Source organism: Pan troglodytes, chromosome 19 (assembly GCF_028858775.2).
Source record: "Pan troglodytes isolate AG18354 chromosome 19, NHGRI_mPanTro3-v2.0_pri, whole genome shotgun sequence".
NCBI lineage: Eukaryota > Metazoa > Chordata > Mammalia > Primates > Hominidae > Pan > Pan troglodytes.
The window spans coordinates 71,459,910-71,483,753 of record NC_072417.2 but is presented as its reverse complement, the minus strand read 5'-3'; the positions used below and the strand labels follow the sequence as shown (position 1 = coordinate 71,483,753).

Here is a 23,844-nt window from a genome sequence, read left to right as displayed (position 1 = left end):
ACAGATGAGTTCTAAAGTTCTTTACAGCTCTGTGGCTTCATGGCATGGAATAGCAGAGCTAGAATGAAACCCTGGTCCCCTGATCCATGACCCCTGATTGGGGCTTCTCTACTGGCCAAGAACCTCATCCAGCGGCTCACTGGCAAGAAACTCCCACCTTGCAGAGGGGTCCCTTTCTCTTTTTTCCCCAAGCACATGGGTTTTGAGATAGTACTTCTCCCAGTGACATCTGGAAGATCCTCTCTGAGTGCCCTTGGGCAGGGAGGGCCCACCTAATCCCACTTGCAGGTTCCTCTCCATCCCCTCAGATGGAGGACTCAAGGGAACCTCCAGTTAGCTATGTGCCTCCCGGGCTCCTGTGTTTCCTCCCGAATTGACCCAGCTCATCCCGGAAGTATGACCCTTTCCCTCTCTGCTCACTCCCCAGCCAGATTATGATGTGTGGATCCTTCTGACAGTGGTGGGCACCATCTTTGTGATCATCCTGGCTTCAGTGCTGCGCATCCGGTGCCGCCCCCGCCACAGCAGGCCGGTGAGCAGTGTGGGGTCTTTGGCGGCGGTGAACGTGTGCGTGTGTGTGGGTGGGTGGTTGGGGAGAAGGAAGGAGTACGTGAAGAAGGCACCTTTATACCTATGGAACCATTTACATCAAAATACCCCAGCGTCTGTCTTTGTTGATTTCCAGCAGCCTCTCCTCATATTACTCATCCATTCAACAAATACAACAAGTTCTATTATGTGTCAGGCACTGTTCCAGGTGCTGAGGGTAGTACAGTGAACAAGATGACAAAAAACTCCTACCCTCAAAGAGCTTTTATTCTAGAGGGAAAAAACAGACAATAAACAGACTAAATAAGTAAAATCTATAATGTTTTAGATGGTGATATGTACTACGGAGAAAAAATGATAATGCTGATAGCAAAGTGGGGAGGGAGGGAATGCAAGGGAACAAGGTTATTTATTTATTTATTTTTTTTGAGACAGAGTCTTGCTCTGTCGCCCAGGGTGGAATGCAGTGGCGTGATCTCGGCTCACTGCAATCTCTGCCTCCTGGGTTCAAGCAATTCTCCTGCCTCAGTCTCGCGAGTAGCTGGGAGCTACTAATTTTTGTATTTTTAGTAAAAATTAACAGGGTTAATTTTTAAAAGCAAGTCCAGAGAAGGCCACATTGAGAAGATGGCATTGCAGCAAAGACCCTAAATGGGAGAGGGAGTGATCTGTGCAGGTATCTGAGGAGAAAGGGATCTAGGCAGAGAGAACAGTAAATGCAAAGGCCTTAAGGCAGAAATGTGTCTAGTGTATCTGAGGAACAGCATGAAGGCTGTGGCTGGAACAGAGTGAGACGACAGAGTAGCTGGTGGGGGCCCCGTTGTATTGGACTGTTGAGGCCATTTGTTTTTTACTGTGGGTGAAACAGGAGCCACTGGAGTGTTGTGAGAGAAGGGGCATCACGATCTGACTGAAGTTTTAATATGATCATTCCTGCTGTTGTAATGAGAATAGACTACAGGGAGGCAAAGCTGGAAACAGAGAAACCATCTAAGAGGCTATTGCAGGAATCCAGGTGACAGTAATGGTAGCTTGGATTAGGAAGGTGGCAGTTAAAATGGTGAGCAATAGTTAGGTTCTGGGTATATTTTGAAGGCAAAGCCAACAGATTTAGTAATGGATTGATTGTGGGATATGAGAGGACTCAAGGATGGCACCAAGATTTTTGGCCTGAGCAATTAAGAGAATGGAATTGCCATTTGCTATAATGGGGAAGACGGGGAAGACAGGTATGTGGTTGGAGATGAACCCATGGTTAATAAGATGAGGCCTATAAGTTTGAAATGCTTATTAGATATCCAAGCAGCGGTTGGATAAAAAGTTTCTCTCATGGGTCATCAAAGGAAGAAAAGCTAATGGTATAAGCAGGTGGGTGGACTGGGAGAGCTTGGCATGCTTGGCAGAGCCACATATGAGCTCCGAGGAGACGAACTCCTAAGGATGTTCAACTGGCCATGTGATCTACCTGAGTGACTGGGAACGGAGTCCAAGCTGGGGTCCAGAGAGGGAGGGAAGGGGAGCCCATGCCCCAATCTGAGCCCCATTCCTCTTCCCAGGATCCGCTTCAGCAGAGAACAGCCTGGGCCATCAGCCAGCTGGCCACCAGGAGGTACCAGGCCAGCTGCAGGCAGGCCCGGGGTGAGTGGCCAGACTCAGGGAGCAGCTGCAGCTCAGCCCCTGTGTGTGCCATCTGTCTGGAGGAGTTCTCTGAGGGGCAGGTAAGGCAGGTCTTGTGGTTCACCTCCATGACCAGACTGGGGAGATTGAAGCTGGGGGAGGGGTGGGCAGGCCTAGGGGCTGGTATGGGTACCCTGGCTACATCTGTTTCCCATGTGTCCTGCATGAGGCAGAGATCAGGGACCAGCCTGAAGTTTGGTCACTTTTCTGACCTTCCAGTGAAAGAGCACTATTGTTTGTTGAGAGTGTACCACGTGCCAGGCTGCAGTGGTGCTTTGGATGCATTATCTCATTTTAGACCCATGGCAATGAAGGGTGGGGTTAGATTCATTTTTTTATCTTCATTTTACAGCAGAAAACTGTCTGTTAAGAAAGTTGCCCAATGTCATGCAGCTAAGTGCAAAATCCAGGTCTATGTGATGCCAAAGCTCATACCATTCCTATTCTACTGTGAGGTCTTTTACAAGTAGATAATAGCAAGGAGAGGCCTAAGGGAATTGGGGGATGTCCTGATTCCTGGCAATTCCTATGGCTACAGAAGCCTTTGGTTTGGACCCCCTCTTTTTCTCCAGGAGCTACGGGTCATTTCCTGCCTCCATGAGTTCCATCGTAACTGTGTGGACCCCTGGTTACATCAGCATCGGACTTGCCCCCTCTGCATGTTCAACATCATAGGTAGGAGGTGGGCCAAGGACTCCCCTCTGTGTAGGCAGACAGGTCTAGAATGTGGCTTCCCTTTGGGAAAGGGTTGCAGCCTTGAAGCTGGGGAGAAAGCAGAACTGCCACCATAGTTGTATGGGCTGTACACTGCTCCAGAGTGCTTCACTCGAGGGGAAGCGTCATTCAAAATGTAAATATCTCTATTTATTTATTTTTTAATTTTTATTTTTATTTTTTGAGACAGAGTTTCACTCTCATTGCCCAGGCTGGAGTGCAATGGCGTGATCTCAGTTCACCGCAACCTCCTCCTCCCGGGTTCAAGCGATTCTCCTGCCTCAGCCTCCCGAGTAGCTGAGATTACAGGCATGCGCCACCATGCCCAGCTAATTTTGTATTTTTAGTAGAGACGGGGTTTCTCCATGTTGGTCAGGCTGGTCTCAAACTGCTGACCTCAGGTGATCCGCCTACCTTGGCCTCCCAAAGTGCTGGGATTACAGGCGTGAGCCACCGTGCCTGGCATGTAGATATCTTTATTATTATTATTATTATTATTTTTTTTTGAGTTGGAGTCTCGCTCTGTCGCCCAGGCTGGAGTGCAGTGGCGCGATCTTGGCTCACTGCAAGCTCCGCCTCCCAGGTTCACGCCATTCTCCTGCCCCAGCCTCCGGAGTAGCTGGGACTATAGGCGCCCGCCACCATGCCCAGCTAATTTTTTTTCTTTTTTGTACTTTTAGTAGAGACGGGGTTTCACCATGTTAGCCAGGATGGTCTCGATCTCCTGACCTTGTGACCCGCCCGCCTTGTCCTCCCAAGTGCTGGGATTACAGGCATGAGCCACCGCGCCCGGCCATAGATAATCTTTATTATTGTAAAAATTATTTGTATTTCATGGCAAGTTTGTTGATTCTAAATCTGGGTGATTTATATGTTTATTATTCCAATTTTCTGGCAATAAAATATTCTATTCTAACAAAATCAGTATGTTAACATAATTTTCTAAAAGATGAAAGTGAAATAAATATCTTGAGGAAAGAGAACCTTTTTCTAAGGTACCCACAGGTGCCCTATGGGCTAACAGTGGCCCTGGGTGAAAGAGCTCCAAATGGCTGAGGGGAGGTTTAGGGATTGACACGCATAGTGGCCCTCCCAGGGCAGGCAACCTGACTGGAGGGAACAAAGGAGTCCCAGAGCACAGGCAGCTTAGGCACGTCCTTGATCCCCCAAACTCTGAGCTCACAGGCTACTCAGGGTCAAATAGATTAGCTACAGCCATGTCTTTCTGAATGCATTCTCTGTAGGTTTGTAGAGTTAAACATCTGTGCTCTTGGTTCTTTTTTCCAGAGGGAGATTCATTTTCCCAGTCCCTGGGACCCTCTCGATCTTACCAAGAACCAGGTCGAAGACTCCACCTCATTCGCCAGCATCCCGGCCATGCCCACTACCACCTCCCTGCTGCCTACCTGTTGGGCCCTTCCCGGAGTGCAGTGGCTCGGCCCCCACGACCTGGTCCCTTCCTGCCATCCCAGGAGCCAGGCATGGGCCCTCGGCATCACCGCTTCCCCAGAGCTGCACATCCCCGGGCTCCAGGAGAACAGCAGCGCCTGGCAGGAGCCCAGCACCCCTATGCACAGGGCTGGGGACTGAGCCACCTCCAATCCACCTCACAGCACCCTGCTGCTTGCCCAGTGCCCCTACGCCGGGCCAGGCCCCCTGACAGCAGTGGATCTGGAGAAAGCTATTGCACAGAACGCAGTGGGTACCTGGCAGATGGGCCAGCCAGTGACTCCAGCTCAGGGCCCTGTCATGGCTCTTCCAGTGACTCTGTGGTCAACTGCACAGACATCAGCCTACAGGGGGTCCATGGCAGCAGTTCTACTTTCTGCAGCTCCCTAAGCAGTGACTTTGACCCCCTAGTGTACTGCAGCCCTAAAGGGGATCCCCAGCGAGTGGACATGCAGCCTAGTGTGACCTCTCGGCCTCGTTCCTTGGACTCGGTGGTGCCCACAGGGGAAACCCAGGTTTCCAGCCATGTCCACTACCACCGCCACCGGCACCACCACTACAAAAAGCGGTTCCAGTGGCATGGCAGGAAGCCTGGCCCAGAAACCGGAGTCCCCCAGTCCAGGCCTCCTATTCCTCGGACACAGCCCCAGCCGGAGCCACCTTCTCCTGATCAGCAAGTCACCAGATCCAACTCAGCAGCCCCTTCGGGGCGGCTCTCTAACCCACAGTGCCCCAGGGCCCTCCCTGAGCCAGCCCCTGGCCCAGTTGAAGCCTCCAGCATCTGCCCCAGTACCAGCAGTCTGTTCAACTTGCAAAAATCCAGCCTCTCTGCCCGACACCCACAGAGGAAAAGGCGGGGGGGTCCCTCCGAGCCCACCCCTGGCTCTCGGCCCCAGGATGCAACTGTGCACCCAGCTTGCCAGATTTTTCCCCATTACACCCCCAGTGTGGCATATCCTTGGTCCCCAGAGGCACACCCCTTGATCTGTGGACCTCCAGGCCTGGACAGGAGGCTGCTACCAGAAACCCCAGGCCCCTGTTATTCAAATTCACAGCCAGTGTGGTTGTGCCTGACTCCTCGCCAGCCCCCGGAACCACATCCACCTGGGGAGGGGCCTTCTGAATGGAGTTCTGACACCGCAGAGGGCAGGCCATGCCCTTATCCGCACTGCCAGGTGCTGTCGGCCCAGCCTGGTGAGTTTTCAGAGGGAAGTGGGTGTGGTAGGGAGAGGAGACTACAGCTGAATATTTCAGGACAGGTGAAGTCAGCCAACAAAGGGTTGATGGAAGCTGAGAAGGATACAGCAGAGGTGACAACCAAAATACTTAACCATCGGGACAGCGTATCATGCTGGCTAGAGTGCAGGAACACCCCAGCTCTGCCAGGTGCTACCCCTTTAGTTGGCAGATCACAGGGAGGTCCCAGGGAGGTGCTGGTGTGGCTGAGGCATCAGAAAGGCACTTGGAAGGCCGGGTGTGATGGCTCATGCCTGTAATCCCAGAACTTTGGGAGGCCTAGGTGGGTGGATCCCTTGAGGCCAGGAGTTCAAGACCAACCTGGCCAACATGGTGAAACCCTATCTCTACTAAAAATACAAAAATTAGCCGGGCATGGTGGCGGGCACTTATAATCCCAGCTACTCAGGAGGCTGAGGCAGGAGAATCGCGTGAACCTAAGAGGCGGAAGTTGCAGTGAGCCAAGATGGCGCCACTGCACTCCAGCCTGGGTAACAGGGTGAGACTCCATCTCAAAAAAAAAAAAAAGAGGCATTTGGAATGGTCCCCGGGGTAGTAGCTCAAACATAAGTGTTTCTATATTTTAATAACTGGTTTAGTTCTACCAATGCTCACAGCTCAGTATTAGTTCTAAATACAAAGAAGGCCAAGAAGTGTTCCTTGGGGGGAGCTATAGTAGAAATAATTACACATAACCATAATACGAGGCTATATAAGAAGAGCTATGTGAGTAACGAGAAAAAAAGAGAGAGAGAGAAACCACAGGTGGTTCCCAGCAGCCCTGTGGAGCCTTAGGTTTTCTTCTCTTCCCCTGTGGTAAAAGAACAAGGAGGACTTCCCTTCAACGCATCATTATTAATAAGACTGACCTTAATTTCTTGGGGATTCAGTGCATCCCTATATCATAAGCAGTGATCACGTAAATTCTCAATTTTAACATGGTGTTTACTTGCCCACATATCTCTCTTTTCCATTCAGGACCTTCCACCTTCTACTCTTCCCCATCTTCCCCCATTGTATGGATGACACAGTTCTTTGTCTACAGCCATCACTAGAACCCTTCCAACCCAGGAGGTGACACAAAGGTCCTGAAATATTCTTCAGTGTAGGAATTCTTCCTGCAGGACCTAGGAGCTGCCCTCATCCAATTCATTCATTTATTCATTTCCTTTCTCCTTCCTTCCTTTTTTTCCTTCTGACTATATGCCTGCTTTGTGCTAGGTTCCAGGCTAGGCTCTGAAGACATGGAACTTGCCAATCAGGATATCCAGGTCCATGGGGAGAGAGCCATGTACTGCAAGCTTTGGCTATGTGTTTGTGATTCCATTCGGACCCTATTGTGTGTGTACTTTGAGTGCTGCCAGTACCACACCACTATCTCCCTTTTCTCTCAAACTCAGAACTAGTTTCAGTGCCTCTCTTTTTCTTGTCTCTCACATCTAATCAGTGCCAGATTCTGTTAACTGTATCTTGGCTAGCTTTATCATGTTCTTTTCAAGTCCAGTACTGATGGCCCTGCCAGTGTCTTAGGTATACCCTAAAGATCCATGCAGGAGCCTCCTAGCTCTTCCCTTCCCTCTTACAGGGCCTCGAAGGCTGAGTGCTGCCCATCCAGTATGTCCCATAAAGTTGTGCACCACAGCTCCACTGCTCACCTACCCTCCCTATTGCTGCCAGCGTCATCTGCCTTACACTAAACTGTCCAGAAATCTTCAAATGTTCTGTTTGTCCACAGAGAGGAAAAAATCCAACCTGCTTTGGCCTCAAAGGTTCCTGCACCAGCCAGCCCCCATCTTCCTTCTCAACCTTATTTTCTATTCTCTTCCCTCTCTTCCCCAGGCCCATGCTTTAGCCAAACTGGGTAAACAATTCTTGTAGTCCTGTAGCCCAGAATATTCTCCTGCCTTCTCTATTCCCATAAATCTAATTCTTACCTATTCCTACAGAATCAGCTCATTTATCCCCACTTCCAGGAAGCTTTTCCTGATTGCTGCACTTGGACCCGGTCTCTCGCCTTCCTTAATGCATCTCTCGTGACTCCTGTCCTGTCCCACTGGCGTAATGGCCATTTGTTTTCATACTTTCTCTCCAAAAAGGTTACCAGGTCCCTGCTTATTCTTTTTGGTCTTCTATTTGGCACGTGGTAGCAGACCAAATTCACAACGAATCCTTAATATTTATTGGGTGAATAAATGAATAGTAAGTATTGGTAACACGCTGGTTGCTATATATATTTCTTTAGATTTGTTTTTCTCTCCCCTGTGTCCCAACTGGGGCCCCCTTAGCTTTCAATCTAACCACCCTTTCCAGACAGTCTCTGCTTCTCCCTCCCTGTGGTCCCCTCTCAGCCACACTCTGCTGCAGGCAAGAGAAGCAGGTGCCTGGCCTGACCCTCAATGACCTCTTTCCTCCCCTCTCTCTAAATACAGGCTCAGAGGAGGAACTCGAGGAGCTGTGTGAACAGGCTGTGTGAGATGTTCAGGCCTAGCTCCAACCAAGAGTGTGCTCCAGATGTGTTTGGGCCCTACCTGGCACAGAGTCCTGCTCCTGGGAAAGGAAAGGACCACAGCAAACACCATTCTTTTTGCCGTACTTCCTAGAAGCACTGGAAGAGGACTGGTGATGGTGGAGAGTGAGAGGGTGCCGTTTCCTGCTCCAGCTCCAGACCTTGTCTGCAGAAAACATCTGCAGTGCAGCAAATCCATGTCCAGCCAGGCAACCAGCTGCTGCCTGTGGCGTGTGTGGGCTGGATCCCTTGAAGGCTGAGTTTTTGAGGGCAGAAAGCTAGCTATGGGTAGCCAGGTGTTACAAAGGTGCTGCTCCTTCTCCAACCCCTACTTGGTTTCCCTCACCCCAAGCCTCATGTTCATACCAGCCAGTGGGTTCAGCAGAACGCATGACACCTTATCACCTCCCTCCTTGGGTGAGCTCTGAACACCAGCTTTGGCCCCTCCACAGTAAGGCTGCTACATCAGGGGCAACCCTGGCTCTATCATTTTGCTTTTTTGCCAAAAGGACCAGTAGCATAGGTGAGCCCTGAGCACTAAAAGGAGGGGTCCCTGAAGCTTTCCCACTATAGTGTGGAGTTCTGTCCCTGAGGTGGGTACAGCAGCCTTGGTTCCTCTGGGGGTTGAGAATAAGAATAGTGGGGAGGGAAAAACTCCTCCTTGAAGATTTCCTGTCTCAGAGTCCCAGAGCAGGTAGAAAGGAGGAATTTCTGCTGGACTTCATCTGGGCAGAGGAAGGATGGAATGAAGGTAGAAAAGGCAGAATTACAGCTGAGCGGGGACAACAAAGAGTTCTTCTCTGGGAAAAGTTTTGTCTCAGAGCAAGGATGGAAAATGGGGACAACAAAGGAAAAGCAAAGTGTGACCCTTGGGTTTGGACAGCCCAGAGGCCCAGCTCCCCAGTATAAGCCATACAGGCCAGGGACCCACAGGAGAGTGGATTAGAGCACAAGTCTGGCCTCACTGAGTGGACAAGAGCTGATGGGCCTCATCAGGGTGACATTCACCCCAGGGCAGCCTGACCACTCTTGGCCCCTCAGGCATTATCCCATTTGGAATGTGAATGTGGTGGCAAAGTGGGCAGAGGACCCCACCTGGGAACCTTTTTCCCTCAGTTAGTGGGGAGACTAGCACCTAGGTACCCACATGGGTATTTATATCTGAACCAGACAGACGCTTGAATCAGGCACTATGTTAAGAAATATATTTATTTGCTAATATATTTATCCACAAATGTGGTCTGGTCTTGTGGTTTTGTTCTGTCGTGACTGTCACTCAGGGTAACGTCATCTCTTTCTACATCAAGAGAAGTAAATTATTTCTGTTATCAGAGGCTAGGCTCCGATTCATGAAAGGATAGGGTAGAGTAGAGGGCTTGGCAATAAGAACTGGTTTGTAAGCCCCTAAAAGTGTGGCTTAGTGAGATCAGGGAAGGAGAAAGCATGACTGGATTCTTACTGTGCTTCAGTCATTATTATTATACTGTTCGCTTCACACATTATCATACTTCAGTGACTAAGACCTTGGGCAAATACTCTGTGCCTCGCTTTTTCAGTCCATAAAATGGGCCTACTTAATAGTTGTTGCAGGACTTACATGAGATAATAGAGTGTAGAAAACATGTTCCAAAGTGGAAAGTTTTATTCAGTGATAGAAAACATCCAAACCTGTCACAGAGCCCATCTGAACACAGCATGGGACCGCCAACAAGAAGCAAGCCCGCCCGGAAGCAGCTCAATCAGGAGGCTGGGCTGGAATGACAGAGCAGCGGGGCCTGAAACTATTTATATCCCAAAGCTCCTCTCAGATAAACACAAATGACTGCGTTCTGCCTGCACTCGGGCTATTGCGAGGACAGAGAGCTGGTGCTCCATTGGCGTGAAGTCTCCAGGGCCAGAAGGGGCCTTTGTCGCTTCCTCACAAGGCACAAGTTCCCCTTCTGCTTCCCCGAGAAAGGTTTGGTAGGGGTGGTGGTTTGGTGCCTATAGAACAAGGCATTTCGCTTCCTAGACGGTGAAATGAAAGGGAAAAAAAGGACACCTAATCTCCTACAAATGGTCTTTAGTAAAGGAACCGTGTCTAAGCGCTAAGAACTGCGCAAAGTATAAATTATCAGCCGGAACGAGCAAACAGACGGAGTTTTAAAAGATAAATACGCATTTTTTTCCGCCGTAGCTCCCAGGCCAGCATTCCTGTGGGAAGCAAGTGGAAACCCTATAGCGCTCTCGCAGTTAGGAAGGAGGGGTGGGGCTGTCCCTGGATTTCTTCTCGGTCTCTGCAGAGACAATCCAGAGGGAGACAGTGGATTCACTGCCCCCAATGCTTCTAAAACGGGGAGACAAAACAAAAAAAAAACAAACTTCGGGTTACCATCGGGGAACAGGACCGGCGCCCAGGGCCACCAGCCCAGATCAAACAGCCCGCGTCTCGGCGCTGCGGCTCAGCCCGACACACTCCCGCGCAAGCGCAGCCGCCCCCCCGCCCCGGGGGCCCGCTGACTACCCTACACAGCCTCCGCCGCGCCCTCGGCGGGCTCAGGTGGCTGCGACGCGCCCCGGCCCAGGTGGCGGCCGGCCGCCCAGCCTCCCCGCCTGCCGGTAGGAGAAACCATCTCCTCTGGCGGGGGTAGGGGCGGAGCTGGCGCCCGCCCACACCGGAAGAGGAAGTCTAAGCGCCGGAAGTGGTGGGCATTCTGGGTAACGAGCTATTTACTTCCTGCGGGTGCACAGGCTGTGGTCGTCTAGCTCCCTGTTGTTCTTCCCATCGGCGAAGATGGCCCTGGAGACGGTGCCGAAGGACCTGCGGCATCTGCGGGCCTGTTTGCTGTGTTCGCTGGTCAAGGTGTCAGTCGGGGACCTGGTTGTAGGGCCCATGGGGGACCAAGGTCGGGGAAAGAGGGCGGAATGGGGCTGTGGGACAGTAAAGAGAAAAGTAAGTCTCAGAACTCAGAGGTGGCAGGGGGAGTGAGAAGCCGAAGGAGGCCATCGTTTACCTCGTAGGATCGCGGACAGGTCTTGCAGCTGAGGGCAGGGGCGGTCTTAACATGCCTTTGAATCCTCAGCTCTTAGACGTTCGGTGAACTTACGTTGGAGCCGAAAGACACTGGGAGTCAGAGGCGGGTGGGGATCCGCTGCTGAGCGAGTAGTCGGAAAGGATGCCTGACCCTGAGTAGACTAGAGAAAGGAATAGATAAAACGGAATTGGGAACAAGAGAGGAAGGAGTGGGAGGGTGGGACTTAGGAATGGAGCTTTGAGAGTAGTAGGTGGGGAACCTTAGGATACAAAGTCAACATAGGGAAACAAGAAATTGAGCAGGTCGAAGTACTGAGAAAGCTACTTTTTCTCTTGGTCTTGTTCATGCTTATCTCTCCTTTTCCTTTATTTTTCTTTCACTCCCAGACTATAGACCAGTTTGAATATGATGGTTGTGACAATTGTGATGCATATCTACAAATGAAGGGTAACCGAGAGATGGTATATGACTGCACTAGCTCTTCCTTTGATGGGTAAGCTGCTTCAGTTTCCATCATTCACTTCTGCATTACCCAACCTGCACCCAGAGAAGTAAATGCAGGGCAAGTGTTAATCCTAGTTGGGCCCAGCCATTCGTTTTTGGGGGTTATTTTGTGTGGGTTTTTTTTTTTTTTTTTTTTTGAATCAGGGTTTTGCTCTGTGGCTCAGGCTGGAGTGCAGTGGCATGATCATAGCTCACTGCAGCGTGGAATGATCCTCTGACTTCAACCTCCCAGAGTGCTGGGATTATAGGTGTAAGCCACTGTGTCCAGCCTCAACAGTTATTTTGGGACATACTAGTGCTATGCATCTAATACAGTGACCACTATCCACGTGTAGCTACTGAGCACTTGAAATGTGTCTAGTCCAAATTAAGACATGCTTTTAAGTATAAAATATACCCCAGATTTCAAAGACTTAACATGAGAAGAAAGAATGTAATCTTAATAATGTTTGTTAAATGCGTGAAAATTTTTTTTGAAAATGAAGGGAAGGGAGGTGTAGTAATGATAGATCATTGCCCAAAAGCTGTTGCCTTTTTTTTTTTTTTGGACAGACTTTTCGCCCTTGCCACTCAGGCTGGAGTGCAATGGCGCAGTCTCGGCTCACTGCAACCTCTGCCTCCTGGGTTCAAGCAATTCTCCTGCCTCAGCCTCTTGAGTAGCTGGGATTACAGGCACCCACCACCACTCCCAGCTAATTTTTATATCTTTAGTAGAGACGGGGTTTCACCATGTTGGCCAGGCTGGTCTCAAACTCCTGACCTCAGGTGATCTGCCCACCTCGGCCTCTTATAGTGCTGGGATTACAAGTATGAGTCACCATGCCCGGCCCATTTTAGCCATTTTACTTATTTATTAATTTATTTATTTGAGATGGAGTCTCGCTCTGTCACCCAGGCTGGAGTGCAGTGGCGCAATCTCGGCTCACTGCAACCTCCGCCTCCCAGGTTCAAGCAGTTCTCTGCCTCAGCCTCCTGAGTAGCTGGGATTACAGGCACCTGCCACCATACCCAGCTAATTTTTGTATTTTTAGTAGAGACGGGGTTTCACCATGTTGGTCAGACTGGTCTTGAACTGCTGACCTCATGATCCACCCGCCTCGGCCTCCCAAAGTGCTGGGATTACAGGAGTGAGCCACAGCGCCCGGCTGCAATGGCACGATCTCAGCTCACTGCAACCTCCGCCTCCTGCCTCAGCCTCCTGAGTAGCTGGGATTACAGGCGCCCACCACCACGCCCAGCTAATTTTTGTACTTTTTTAGTAGAGACAGGGTTTTGCCATGCTGGCCAGGCTGGTCTCGAACTCCTGACCTCAGGTGATCCTCCCGTCTCAGCCTCACAAAGTGCTGGGATTACAGACATGAGCCACTGTGCCCGGTCGCCATTTCTAAATACACAATTCAGTGGCATTAGTGCATACTCATTGTGCAACCGTCACCACCATCCATCTCCAGAACTTTTTTCATCTGTACCCATTAAACACTAGCTCCTCATTCTCTCCTCCCTCCTGTCCCTGACAACCACCATGCTTTGTCTCTATGAATTTGGCCACCTTAGGCACCCTTAGGTACCTATGGGCTCATTCAGTAGCATTTTGTAGCTTCTTTCACTTAACATAATGTCTTCAAGGTTCATTCATATTGTAGTATGCAACAGAATTTCCCTCCTCTTTTGAGCTGAATAATATTCCCTTGTATGTGTATAGCATGTTCTGCTGCCCATTCATTCATCAATGATATCTTGGGTTGTTTCTCCCTTTTGGCTATTTGTGAATAATACTGCTGTGAACATTGGTATACAAATATGTGTTCAAGTCCCTGCTTTTCATTATTTTCAGTACAGATGCTTCTCAACTTCCGAGGAGTTACAACCTAATAAGCCCATCATAAGTTGAAAATATAAGCCAAAAGTGCATTTAACACACCCAACCTACTGAATATAATAAGTTAGCCTACTTCAAATGTGCTCAGAACGCTTATGTTACTGTGGCTGACCAGAAGCTGTGGCTCATGGCTGCTGCGCAGCATCATGACAGAATATTGTACTGAATTGCTAGCCTGGAAAAGAACAAAATTTAAAATTTGAAAACGATTTCTATTGAATGCATGTCACTTTTGCAAAATCATAAATTTGAAAAATCATAAGTTGAACTAAGGTAAGTCAGGGATCATCTGTATATCCACAAGTGAAATTGCTAGATCATATGATAGTTCAGTGTTTAATTTTTTGAGGAACTGTCATACTGTTTAGCAACTGCACCATTTTCCATTCCCGCCAACAGTGCCCAAAGGTTCTAATTTCTCCCCATCCTCACCAACACTTAATTATTTATTAATAATAGCCATCCTGATGGGTGTGACTTTGGTGTCCCATTTCCCCCAATGAATGGTGATGTTGAGCCTCTTATGTGCTTATAGCCATTTGTATATCTTTGGAGAAATGCCTATTCAAGGCCTTTGCTCATTTTTGACTTCAGTTTGGTTTTTTTGTTGTTAGGTTGTAGGAATTATTTGTATAATTCTAGTGCATATTAGGTCTTAAAGAGTGGGCAAATTAAAGATCGGAAGAGGGCTAGATGACCTCAACCAGAATTGGAAGAGGTAGTACTTTCCTCTTAAGGCAAGAAGTTTGGGATTTTTGAGGAAGTTGAGGTAAGAGAGAGAGAACATTCCAAATAAAGGGAGTGACTAGAGCAAAGGCTTAGGATGGGGAAAACCAGGATGTTTTTGGAGAACAGTGGGAATTCTGTTTAGGTTAAATCATAAGGTTGGGCTGTAGGGACCCTAAGGCTAAAAAGATAGATTGCGAAGGACAGAGAAGAATATACTTGTGGTCAGGAGGATGGCCTGCATACATGCCTATCTCCCATCAGGCTGCAGGGCTGGGGGCTAGTGTTCTGCTTGTCACCCCTGGAGGTAGGGTCGGTTCCACTTAACAGCGCATGGCTGAGAATGTAGGATTTGGATGGGAAGGGAATCTTCTCAAATAAGAATCCAAGATTGTTACTGAGAGAAGAGGGGTGGCATATTGAGGCAGTCAACAAATGTCAGTGCTTACACCCACACAATAGGCAGTCAGTAAGCATTTGATTGAATGCATTGAATGACAAAATTGCTTACCCATCTTGCTCAAGCAGCATCTTCTAGCCCTTGAATAGCCTTACCATTCCTCTGGAATCACAGCTACCTGGGAAGGACTATTAGGATAATGAGGAGAGCTAATGCTTATTTAGCACCTACTCTGTGCTAGTCTTTGTGCTAGGTGTTTTTCATGTATTATCTCAACCTTTGAGTCTCAGCTTACTGATGAGGTTCTGAGAAGGGAACCCCACATGTATAGGTCATTAGAGGGGTCCCCATATGTATAGGTCATTAAGAGGAAAAGTTTAGCCAAGTTGAACTCCTTTCTAGTAGGAGGATCCGTTGTTTTCACTCACCCTCCTCTTTGCACTAGGCCCTAGACCCCTTGTAGTTGTGTTAGTTGTAACTATTGGACCCCTAGTCCTAAAGCCATCTCATTTTCTAGGGAATGTTAGGCTAAGGATGTTTGTGAGCCGAGTGAGATAATCTTTTGGGGATGGAAACTGACCTGTGGCTGGCAGGCCAAGGACATAAGAATGAAGAACTTTTGTCAGTCCTAGCTTTGATCAGCCTCATCCCAACATCAGAAGGCAGTTTTGCCAGCTTTCCAATGGAGACTCAGTACTTGGCTTTTTCCTAGATTCCTCTCTCAGAATTGAGCTCAGGCCCAGGGAGGCTCAGGCTGACTCTCCATTTCTTTTCCCTCCCTAGAATCATTGCGATGATGAGTCCAGAGGACAGCTGGGTCTCCAAGTGGCAGCGAGTCAGTAAGTGTCGGCCTTTCTCCTTTTGGCTTAGTTGTAGTGTTGTTGCTGTTCCTCAGGTCCATTAGGGAGTCTCAAATCAGCAAGATGAGTGACCTCAGGGTGGGAAAGATCGGGTTGTAGGAAACACAGGGAAGCAGTGCCCTGTGCCTTGTCATTTAACACTTGTAGCCAAAAGAGGGGATAGCTCTTCTCTTGGAGTTGCATCACTTCTTTAATGTTTAGCTTAAGCTTCCATTTGATCTTGAGTCTTAACTAACTTCACTGTAATCTTGTATCTTTTTTCTTCTCTCTCAGGTAACTTTAAGCCAGGTGTATATGCGGTGTCAGTCACTGGTCGCCTGCCCCAAGGTAATAATAATCATAACAGCCAATGTTCATTTACTGTAAAGCTCTGCAGAAGTTTTTTTATCTGAATTAATGCCAATTCTCACATTCTATGAGGTTCAGCATTTTACAGATGGGGGGAACCAGGCACAGAGAGGTTAAATCACTTGCTGGAGGTCACCAGCTAGTAAATGAGGAGCCAGGATTGGAATCCAGGCATTCTGGCTCCAGAAATTTTGCTGTTTCTGTTTTTTATTTTTTTTAGAGACAAGGTCTCACTATGTTGCCCAGGCTGGACTCTAACTCCTGGGCTCATGTGCTCCTCCCACCTCTGCCTCCTGAGTAGCTGGGACTACAGGTGCCTGGCTTAGAACCTTTGCTTTTGATGACTACATGTATCCCTCTTTTTCTTCTCATTCTTACCAAATACCTGCCTGGGTCTTCACTAGTAATGAGTCAACTAAGCAGGACCTTTTTTTTTTTTTTGAGACAGAGTCTCTGTCACCCAGGCTGAAGTATAGTGGCATTATCAGAGCTCACTGCAGCCTTGAACTCATGGATTCAAGGGATCCTCCCGCCTCAGCCTCCCAAATAGCTGGCACTACAGGTGCAAGCCACTACACCTGGCTAATTTTTAAAATTTTTTTGTAGAGATGGGGCCTTGCTCTGTAGCCCAGGCTGGTCTTGAACTCCTGACCTCAGGTGATCCACCTTGACCTCCCAAAGTGCTGAGATTACAGGCATGAGCCACCGTGCCTGGCCAAGCAGACGATTAATAAGTAGTCTAGGAACTCCAGTTTGCTTATAGTACCCCCCTCAAGGTGGCAGCTGAGTGGCCTATCTTACCCTTCTGAATCTTACCTCACAGAACTGTTTCTTTTCCTGCTTCAGGAATCGTGCGGGAGCTGAAAAGTCGAGGAGTGGCCTACAAATCCAGAGACACAGCTATAAAGACCTAGCAAGATGCAGGGCTGCCAGCATCTTTGCTCTCCACCTCCTGCCTCTGCTTATTTCTTGTTCTGGAACTAAATGAACAGAACTTCAAATACTTCCTACCCTCCAATTCAGACTCAGCTGACTGTTGAGAGAGCAGCACATCATTTTATCATTTTATCTTCTTTGGACTACAGGTGGGGTGGGAGGGATTTGGGTTGGTGGATTAACAGATGGAATTGAGGAGAGAGTAGGATGCTGATTTTCCTACCCGTGGCCCAGGTCTGTGCCTTCCCCATGCCAAGGACTCTAGGTCAAATGTCAATAAATATGAACCTCGAGAAAGTTCTGAAGGCCATGACACCTGCCTTGCCTCCCTCTTCCATTCTCTTAGGCACAGTAATAGCTTATTTGCCCTATAAGAACCTTCCCAGAGCAGCAGAGGCCCTTCTACTCTCTCTTGACTGTCTCAGCCTCTGGGATTGCAGCCTTTGTAGTGTGCTTCCTTGCTTCCTATCAGAGGGTGCTGATCCAGAGGCTCAGTAACCCCATCAACTTGGTGGCCCTGGTGTCTCACACTTGTATCCTTCTGCCCTCGAGACCTGGCACAGCAGTATCCCTTGAAGAAATCCTGAGGCTTTGTAGAGTGCTCCTTGACCATGTTTAATAATTCTTCCCTCCCCTGCTTGTCTATTTTCTTCTCTTCACTGCTCTTCCTATACCTTAGGCCAGTCTCAAGCACTCACTGGAGACCCTTGGGCCTTGGGCGACCACTGAGTCCTAGTCTCCCTTGTTTGTGCCCCTGTAGGAGGTAGGTCCTTTTCTCCTCTGGCCTAGTAGGGGACCTTGGGTAACATCCCATTTTTCGGCCAAGGTGAGTTGTTTTAGGATAAAAAAATTTACCACAAATTCTCATTTAAATTTCCACAGAAATCCTGTTAGTATCCCTATTTTGATTTCCCTAAGTTCCTTGTTCTCCCTGTAAAAAGAGAATGATTGCACCCTGCCTGTTTACCTCAGGATTGTTGTGATTGTAGAAACGAAGCTATGTGAAAATTATATAAGTATTATAAAGGTGAAATACTTTTGCTCTCCTTTTTGGGCCATTTTTCAATACATAGAATATGTGCACAATCAGCCAAAATAGTAGGGGAAATGCTGAGAACCACAACTGCAGGGTGAGCTGTGCTGTCCTAGGGCAGAGCTGCCTGTGCTAGGGCTTTGTGTCTCAGCCACCTGGTGTTGCTCTTGAGTTGATTTTGCTTGTTAACCTGTGGCCTGGAGAGTGTGGGAAGGAGGAGAGATGCGACCTGACTCTGATTAGTTTGTCTACTCCCCTTCCTTGTCCTCACATAGGCCTATGGGAGGGAAACTGGGACTGGCCGGGCTGCTCATGTCCACTCATGGTCTTCAAACCAAAACCATTTTCTCTGGTGCCTTCAAGCTCTGAGGGAATGGTCAGATAACCCCAACTCCAAACTGAGTTTCTCAAGGATTTCCCCAGCCCAGCAAACAGAAAGCTCCATGGGTGGTGATTTCTGTTCAATTTCAACCTGAAAGCAACCCTGCCAGGCTAGAGCTTACGTCCTGGATGGAAGAAGTGCGTTTCAGCAAGTGCCCAGGCTGTGCAGCCAACACCCAACTTTCACTAGCTTCTCAAAAAGTCCCTTGGAAAGCCCCAGCTGCTGTCCTGGGTGTCTGACCCGGACGTGGCTGCTTGGTGAGAATGGAAACAGTTGTGGGGAGGGGAGGCAAGAGGAGCTTGCACAAATAACCACATTCAGGCTGCCTCAGCCCTACACTGAACTGGGCCCTAACTGACAGTCTCACAGGAAGCAAAAGACATAGCATAGGCATTGATGCTTGTGGGGGAAGGGTGGCCTGTTTTCCTTCCTGGACTCTACAGACTGTGCCAAGTGGGCTCTCCCTGGGAGCTGCTGCTGAATTAGCTTTCTTGCTTTCTCTGGTACTTGAACATGCAGGTGGTGCCACTCAGCAACCCAGACAGGCAGAAAGGTGCTGGAGTCCCATCCTCTACTGGGAACCCAAAGAAATTAAGACAAGGACTTGGTTCACAGCTCCCTGGGAGTGGGCGGTCCTGGTACTGCTGCCCTGCTTTCCATGGCTATGAGGGCAGCCATGAGAGCTATGTCCTGCCCCATTGGCCCATTGTGTCTGTCAGAGTTTCAGTCCCATCCTGGCTGCCGAAGTTCTGAGTGCATAGCATCTTAAGATCTCTCCTTGGCTTGCTCAATAGTTTGGCTTCTCTCCTGAAGAGCAAGCCTCCTCCCTAGCTCAACAAGGACAGACGCAAGTCAGGCAGAGACTAGGAATAGTAGCCAGGCTGCCTTCCCCTTGCCTGCCCTTGCCTCATTCCCTACTTCCTCCCTGCCACATACTGTGGAATTAGGGTCTCCCAGAACACTGAGGAGCTCAGTGGCAGTGCATTGATAATGCAGCCTCCAGCTCAAGAAAGGACTGGTAGCTGATAGAGCAAGGGTCAGGATGGTCTGGTCTTGGAGGGGAGCAGTTTCACCAGGGTTGGGAACTGAGGCTTTGCTCTTGGTGTGGCTTCTGCCTTGTTACTCCTAGTCTGTCTGCAGCCTGCTACTTGATCCTCAGGTCCCCTCCCTGACATCTGGTCTCTATCAAAGAGGCAGGTAGGTCATGTTTAAGAACAGACTAATAATAACTTTGTCTGGAAGTCTGGTTCATGTTTAGTATCAGTAAAGCCTTTCATGTAAATATTTTTACAGTTGACAAAGGTGCTGGGTGCTGTGGCTCATGCCTCTAATCCCAGCACTTTGGGGAGGTCAAAGCGGGCAGATCACTTTGAACCCAGGAGTGTAAGACCAACCTGGGCAACATGGCAAAAGCCCATCTCTACAAAAAATACAAAAAATTAGCTAGGCATGGTGGTGTACACCTGTAGTCCCAGCTACTTGGGAGGCTGAGGTGGGAGGATCCCTTGAGTCTGGGAGTTTGAGGCTGCAGTGAGCCGTGATGGCGCCACTGCACTCCAGCCTGGGGGACAGAGTGAGACCGTGTCTCAGAAAACAACAAAACAAACCCAAATACAGTTGACAAAGGGCTTTCACATCCAGTATCTCATTTGATTCTCACAGAAACCCTGGAACTAGTTAACATCCTTATTTGGTGATGAGGAGACTGAGACTGAAAGAGTTAAAGTGTCTTGACTGGGCACGGTGGCTTATGCCTGTAATCCCAGCACTTTGGGAGGCCAAGGTGGGTGGATCATGAGATCAGGAGTTCAAGACCAGCCTGGCCAAGATGGTGAAACCCCGTCTCTACTAAAAATATAAAAAGCTAGCCAGGTGTGGTGGTGGGCGCCTGTAATCCCAGCTACATGGGAGGCTGAGGCAGGAGAAGTGCTTGAACTCGGGAGGCGGAGGTTGCAGTGAGCCAAGATCGTGCCACTGCACTCCAGCTAGGGTGACAGAGCAAGACTCTGTCTCGGGGCGGGGAAGAAAAGAGTTAAAGTGTTTTAGCCATAATCAAGTAGTGGAGCCTCAGCTCAAGAAATATAATGTCCACACCAAGTTTAGGGCTACTAACTGTGACATAGTTGTCCACAAACACAGCAAGTTTTTTTTCCCTCCGTAAGTGTTCAACAGAACCAGTGTGAGGCATTAGCTTTCTTCTGAGTGAAGTTATTACAACACATTGTCCCTACACGTTGAGCCCACCAACCACTCTAATCCCACCACTCTAGTCCCTAAGTCTAAAATTAGCCAAAGAGATGGAGGCAGTGGGGCAATGGCCCGGGGAGGGGATCCTTGGGATTTACTCAAGGATTCCTGTGCAGAGCATTGGGAAACCAGTCTAGCCCTTCATGAGTTACCCCTGGCTGCATCTTCTATTCCACTCCAGCAGCTCTTACGCACCTGCTGACCTGTGTGCCCCACACCTCCCAACCTCTCTTTTTCCTCCTCACCTCCCTCCATCTGCAGACTGATGATGGCACCGTCACACCCCACTGGAACACTGAGACTTGTGCGATGAAAATACATGTATCTAACTAAGGGCAGAGTCCTGGCCCTGCTGCCTCCACCAGCCACCAACCCTGTGACTTTCCCAAGTCACCTCTAAAATGAAGTTTCTTGTCTAGGAAGTGCAGTTGACAAAACTATGATGTTAAGGGCAGGATCGTGGTTAGCTGTGATAGGTGGTGGTGGAGGAGGGCATGAGAAGCACCTAAGGTGCTGGTTATATTTTGTTTCTTTCTTTCCTTCCTTCCTTCCTTTTTCTTTCTTTTCTTTCTCCCTTCCTTCCCTTTCTTTCTTTCTTTTATTTTCTTTCACTTTTTTTTTTTTTTTTTGAGACAGGGTCTCACTTTGTCACCCAGACTGCAGTGCAGTGGCATGATCATGGCTCACTGCAGCCTCAACCTCCTGGGCTCAGTTGATCTTCCCACCTCAGTGCCTCAAGTAGCGGGGTCTACAGGCATCCACCACCACATCCAGCTAATTTTTATATTTTGGTAGAGACGGGGTTTTGTCATGCTGCCCAGGCTGGTCTCGAACTCCTGGGCTCAAGCCATCCACCCACCTCGGCCTCCCAAACTGCTGGGACTACAGGCATGAGCCACCGCGTCCGGCCTTTTATCTTGATCTTGATGCTAGTTATGTAGGTCAGTTCACTTTCTGGAAATATATTGTTATATACTTAGGATTTGTTCACTGTTATACTTCAAATAAAAAGTTTGCTTTGGCTGGGTGTGGTGGCTCACGCCTGTAATCCCAGCATTTTGGGAGGCTGAGGCAGGTGGATTGCTTGAGCTCAGAAGTCTGAGATCAGCCTGTGCAAAGGGCGATGCCCTGTCTCTACTAAAAATTTTTTTTAAATTAGCTGGGCGTGATGGCACACGCCTGTAGTCCCAACTACTTGGGAGGCTGAGGCAGGAGGATCACTTGAGCCCAGGAGGTCACGGGTGCAGTGAGTCCCAGTTGTGCCACTGCACTCTAGCCTGGGCAACAGAGCAAGACCCTGTCTCAAAAAAAAAAAAAAATCAAATACAATAATTTAGGCAAAAGCAATTTGAGAGTTGTAAACTAAGTATGTAAGGAATTGTCATTATCCAAGGTTGCCTATCTCTAGGTAAGTTCTAGATAGGTGTGACAAGAATTTCATCCTTTCAGCATTGTTGGGTAATAGGTGTTCCACCACATATATCATACATAAATACATCAAAACTGAATCAAAACAGAAACATTTTCCTTCAAGCACCAGGGCTTTTTTTTTTTTTTTTTCCAAAGACAGGGTCTTGTTCTGTTTCCCAGGCAGGAGTGCAGTGGCACGATTGTAGCTCACTGAAGCCTCCAGCTCCTGGGCTCAATCAATCCTCTCACTTCAGCTCCTAGAGTATCTAACAATACAGGTGTGCACCACTCCACCCAGCTCATTTTGGGGTATTTTTGGTATTTTTTGTAGAGACAGGGTTTCAAATTCCTGGCCTCAAGTGTTCCTTCGGCCTCAGCCTCCTAAAAGGCTAGGATTATATGCGTGAGCCACTGCGCCTGGCCAAGGTTTTTTTAAAATTTTAATCTTTATGTTCTCGTTTTTTATAAGATAAAGTTTGGTTTGGGGTGTTTTTTTTTTGTTTTTTTGTTTGTTTTTCTGTGGTTCTTTTTTGTTAGACAGGGTCTCACTATGTTGCCTAGACTGGCCTTGAATTCCTGGGCTCAAGAGATTCTCCCGCTTCAGCCTCACAAGTAGCTGGGACTACAGGCATGTGCCACTACACCTAGCTTAAATTTTTAAAAATGTGTTATATACTTCCTTGCTATTTGGATACAAGATTCTGAATGTGATTTAACCTGATTTGGTTCAAAGTCATTGTTGTAAACCTCCATTTTTGTATCATGTGGTGAAATGGTTCCGGGACTGACTCTTTTTCTACCTCTTGGATTCATAGCAACCTGTCAGCTGTCACTTCTGTTGCTCATGTGTGGCTGTCCCCCTTCCAGTCTTGTCTGACCTAGGAGAACAGACAGCCACACTTGGTAAAAATTGCTATAGGTTGCACCAATAAGGTTTAGACTGGGGAGAAGAGCACATGGCTGCCTGCCTCAGTCTTGGGGTTTCCAGGCCTTCACCAGTGGGAAGGTGAGATGCAGAGTCTACAGAGGAGTGAAGGCAGACCACAGAACATTAGGACTGGGGGAGTCATGACTTAGGCCAGCCCCTCACTTTTTAGAGGAGAGGACTGAGCCCCAGAGACTGGTCAGCTTGACTTCAGGAGCGGGTCGCTGCTACTTTGTATGTCCTACACTGCCTAGCTCAGTACCTCTTGTCTAAAGATGCTGTGTTTCTCTGCCATAAGATCCCAGGAAGCGGGAACTGAGTGCAGAGAACACTCTGCCTTGTGCTGCTGGTACCAGCATGCCAGATCCTCTGAGAAATAGGATGGAAAACATTTCCCCTCTATGCCTTGGCACTCCCCCGTTCTCAACCCTCTGCCTTCCGGGTAGAGGGCAGACATTATGTTGTCCCGATAGGGAACTTGAAGTCCAAGGAACTTTCCTTGGGGGTCTATGTATGGCGGATAGAGGCCTGGGCCTCTAAGAGAGAGCTGGCCTAGCCCATTTTGAAAGCCCCTGTGTGCTGCTTCCGGCCTATGCACTCTTCTTCCTGCAAACTGAGCTCTTGTGTTACAGAGTGAGCGTGAGGGAAGGGAAGGAGCAGCTTCAGACAGCAGGGTAGGGGGACCTCAGTTTCTCTCCAAAATGGATCCCTCATCCCCTTTCCAAACCCAGCAACTACCACCCTTTCAACCCCTTCCCCCATCCCGGAAAATACCTGGAAGGAAGTGAGCGCTCTGGGGCCACTAGCAGGAAGTGGGGGGTTAACTGTCACCTCATCCCTGGGGGCTTGAGTAGCAGAAGGCAGAGGGGGAAATGCAAATCCATGCTTGGGAGGGAGAAGAACTCCTGAGAGGAAGCAGGTGGCAGCCAGAGCCCAGACTTCCTCCTGGGCCAGTGGTCCCAGCAGGGGCTGGGGAGGCCTGAGGCAAGGGAGTTATCACAGGCACTGAACAAGCCAGCAGTCGGCCCACCCTGTGCAGGCAGCTGCAG

At 48.9% G+C, this 23,844-nt stretch overlaps 2 protein-coding genes across 6 annotated transcripts in view; both read left to right on the top strand.

Moving 5' to 3' along the window:
• RNF43 (ring finger protein 43) overlaps nucleotides 1-9,366 on the top strand; it is a 63,940-nt gene extending 54,574 nt beyond the window's left edge. For 3 of the 5 annotated variants that reach the window (XM_054670497.2, XM_063799033.1, XM_009432917.5), the window contains 4 exons: nucleotides 428-532; nucleotides 2,106-2,267; nucleotides 2,799-2,901; nucleotides 4,228-5,972. In XM_054670497.2, the coding sequence (XP_054526472.1) occupies nucleotides 428-532; nucleotides 2,106-2,267; nucleotides 2,799-2,901; nucleotides 4,228-5,885 (2,028 nt within the window). In that variant the 3' untranslated portion in view covers nucleotides 5,886-5,972. Of the gene's footprint in view, nucleotides 1-427; nucleotides 533-2,105; nucleotides 2,268-2,798; nucleotides 2,902-4,227; nucleotides 5,973-8,054 lie in introns of those variants that run through there. The other 2 variants (XM_003315636.6, XM_063799034.1) reach the window with 1 other exon arrangement.
• A 600-nt stretch (nucleotides 9,367-9,966) lies between these two features.
• On the top strand, nucleotides 9,967-17,844 carry SUPT4H1 (SPT4 homolog, DSIF elongation factor subunit). Its single transcript, XM_523811.6, has 5 exons — nucleotides 9,967-10,973; nucleotides 11,532-11,638; nucleotides 15,438-15,493; nucleotides 15,788-15,841; nucleotides 16,709-17,844. Exons 1-5 carry the CDS (start codon nucleotides 10,905-10,907, stop codon nucleotides 16,774-16,776), a joined length of 354 nt encoding a protein of 117 aa, XP_523811.2. The 5' UTR covers nucleotides 9,967-10,904; the 3' UTR covers nucleotides 16,777-17,844.
• The last annotated feature ends 6,000 nt before the right edge of the window (nucleotides 17,845-23,844 follow it).

Bases quoted from the DNA above. Each gene is read 5' to 3' on its own strand.
- SUPT4H1 (XM_523811.6), top strand. From the start codon at position 10,905: ATGGCCCTGGAGACGGTGCCGAAGGACCTGCGGCATCTGCGGGCCTGT. The intron at 11,639-15,437 runs GTAAGCTGCTTC...TTCCCTCCCTAG, and splicing joins ACTAGCTCTTCCTTTGATGG to AATCATTGCGATGATGAGTC. The intron at 15,494-15,787 runs GTAAGTGTCGGC...CTTCTCTCTCAG, and splicing joins CTCCAAGTGGCAGCGAGTCA to GTAACTTTAAGCCAGGTGTA.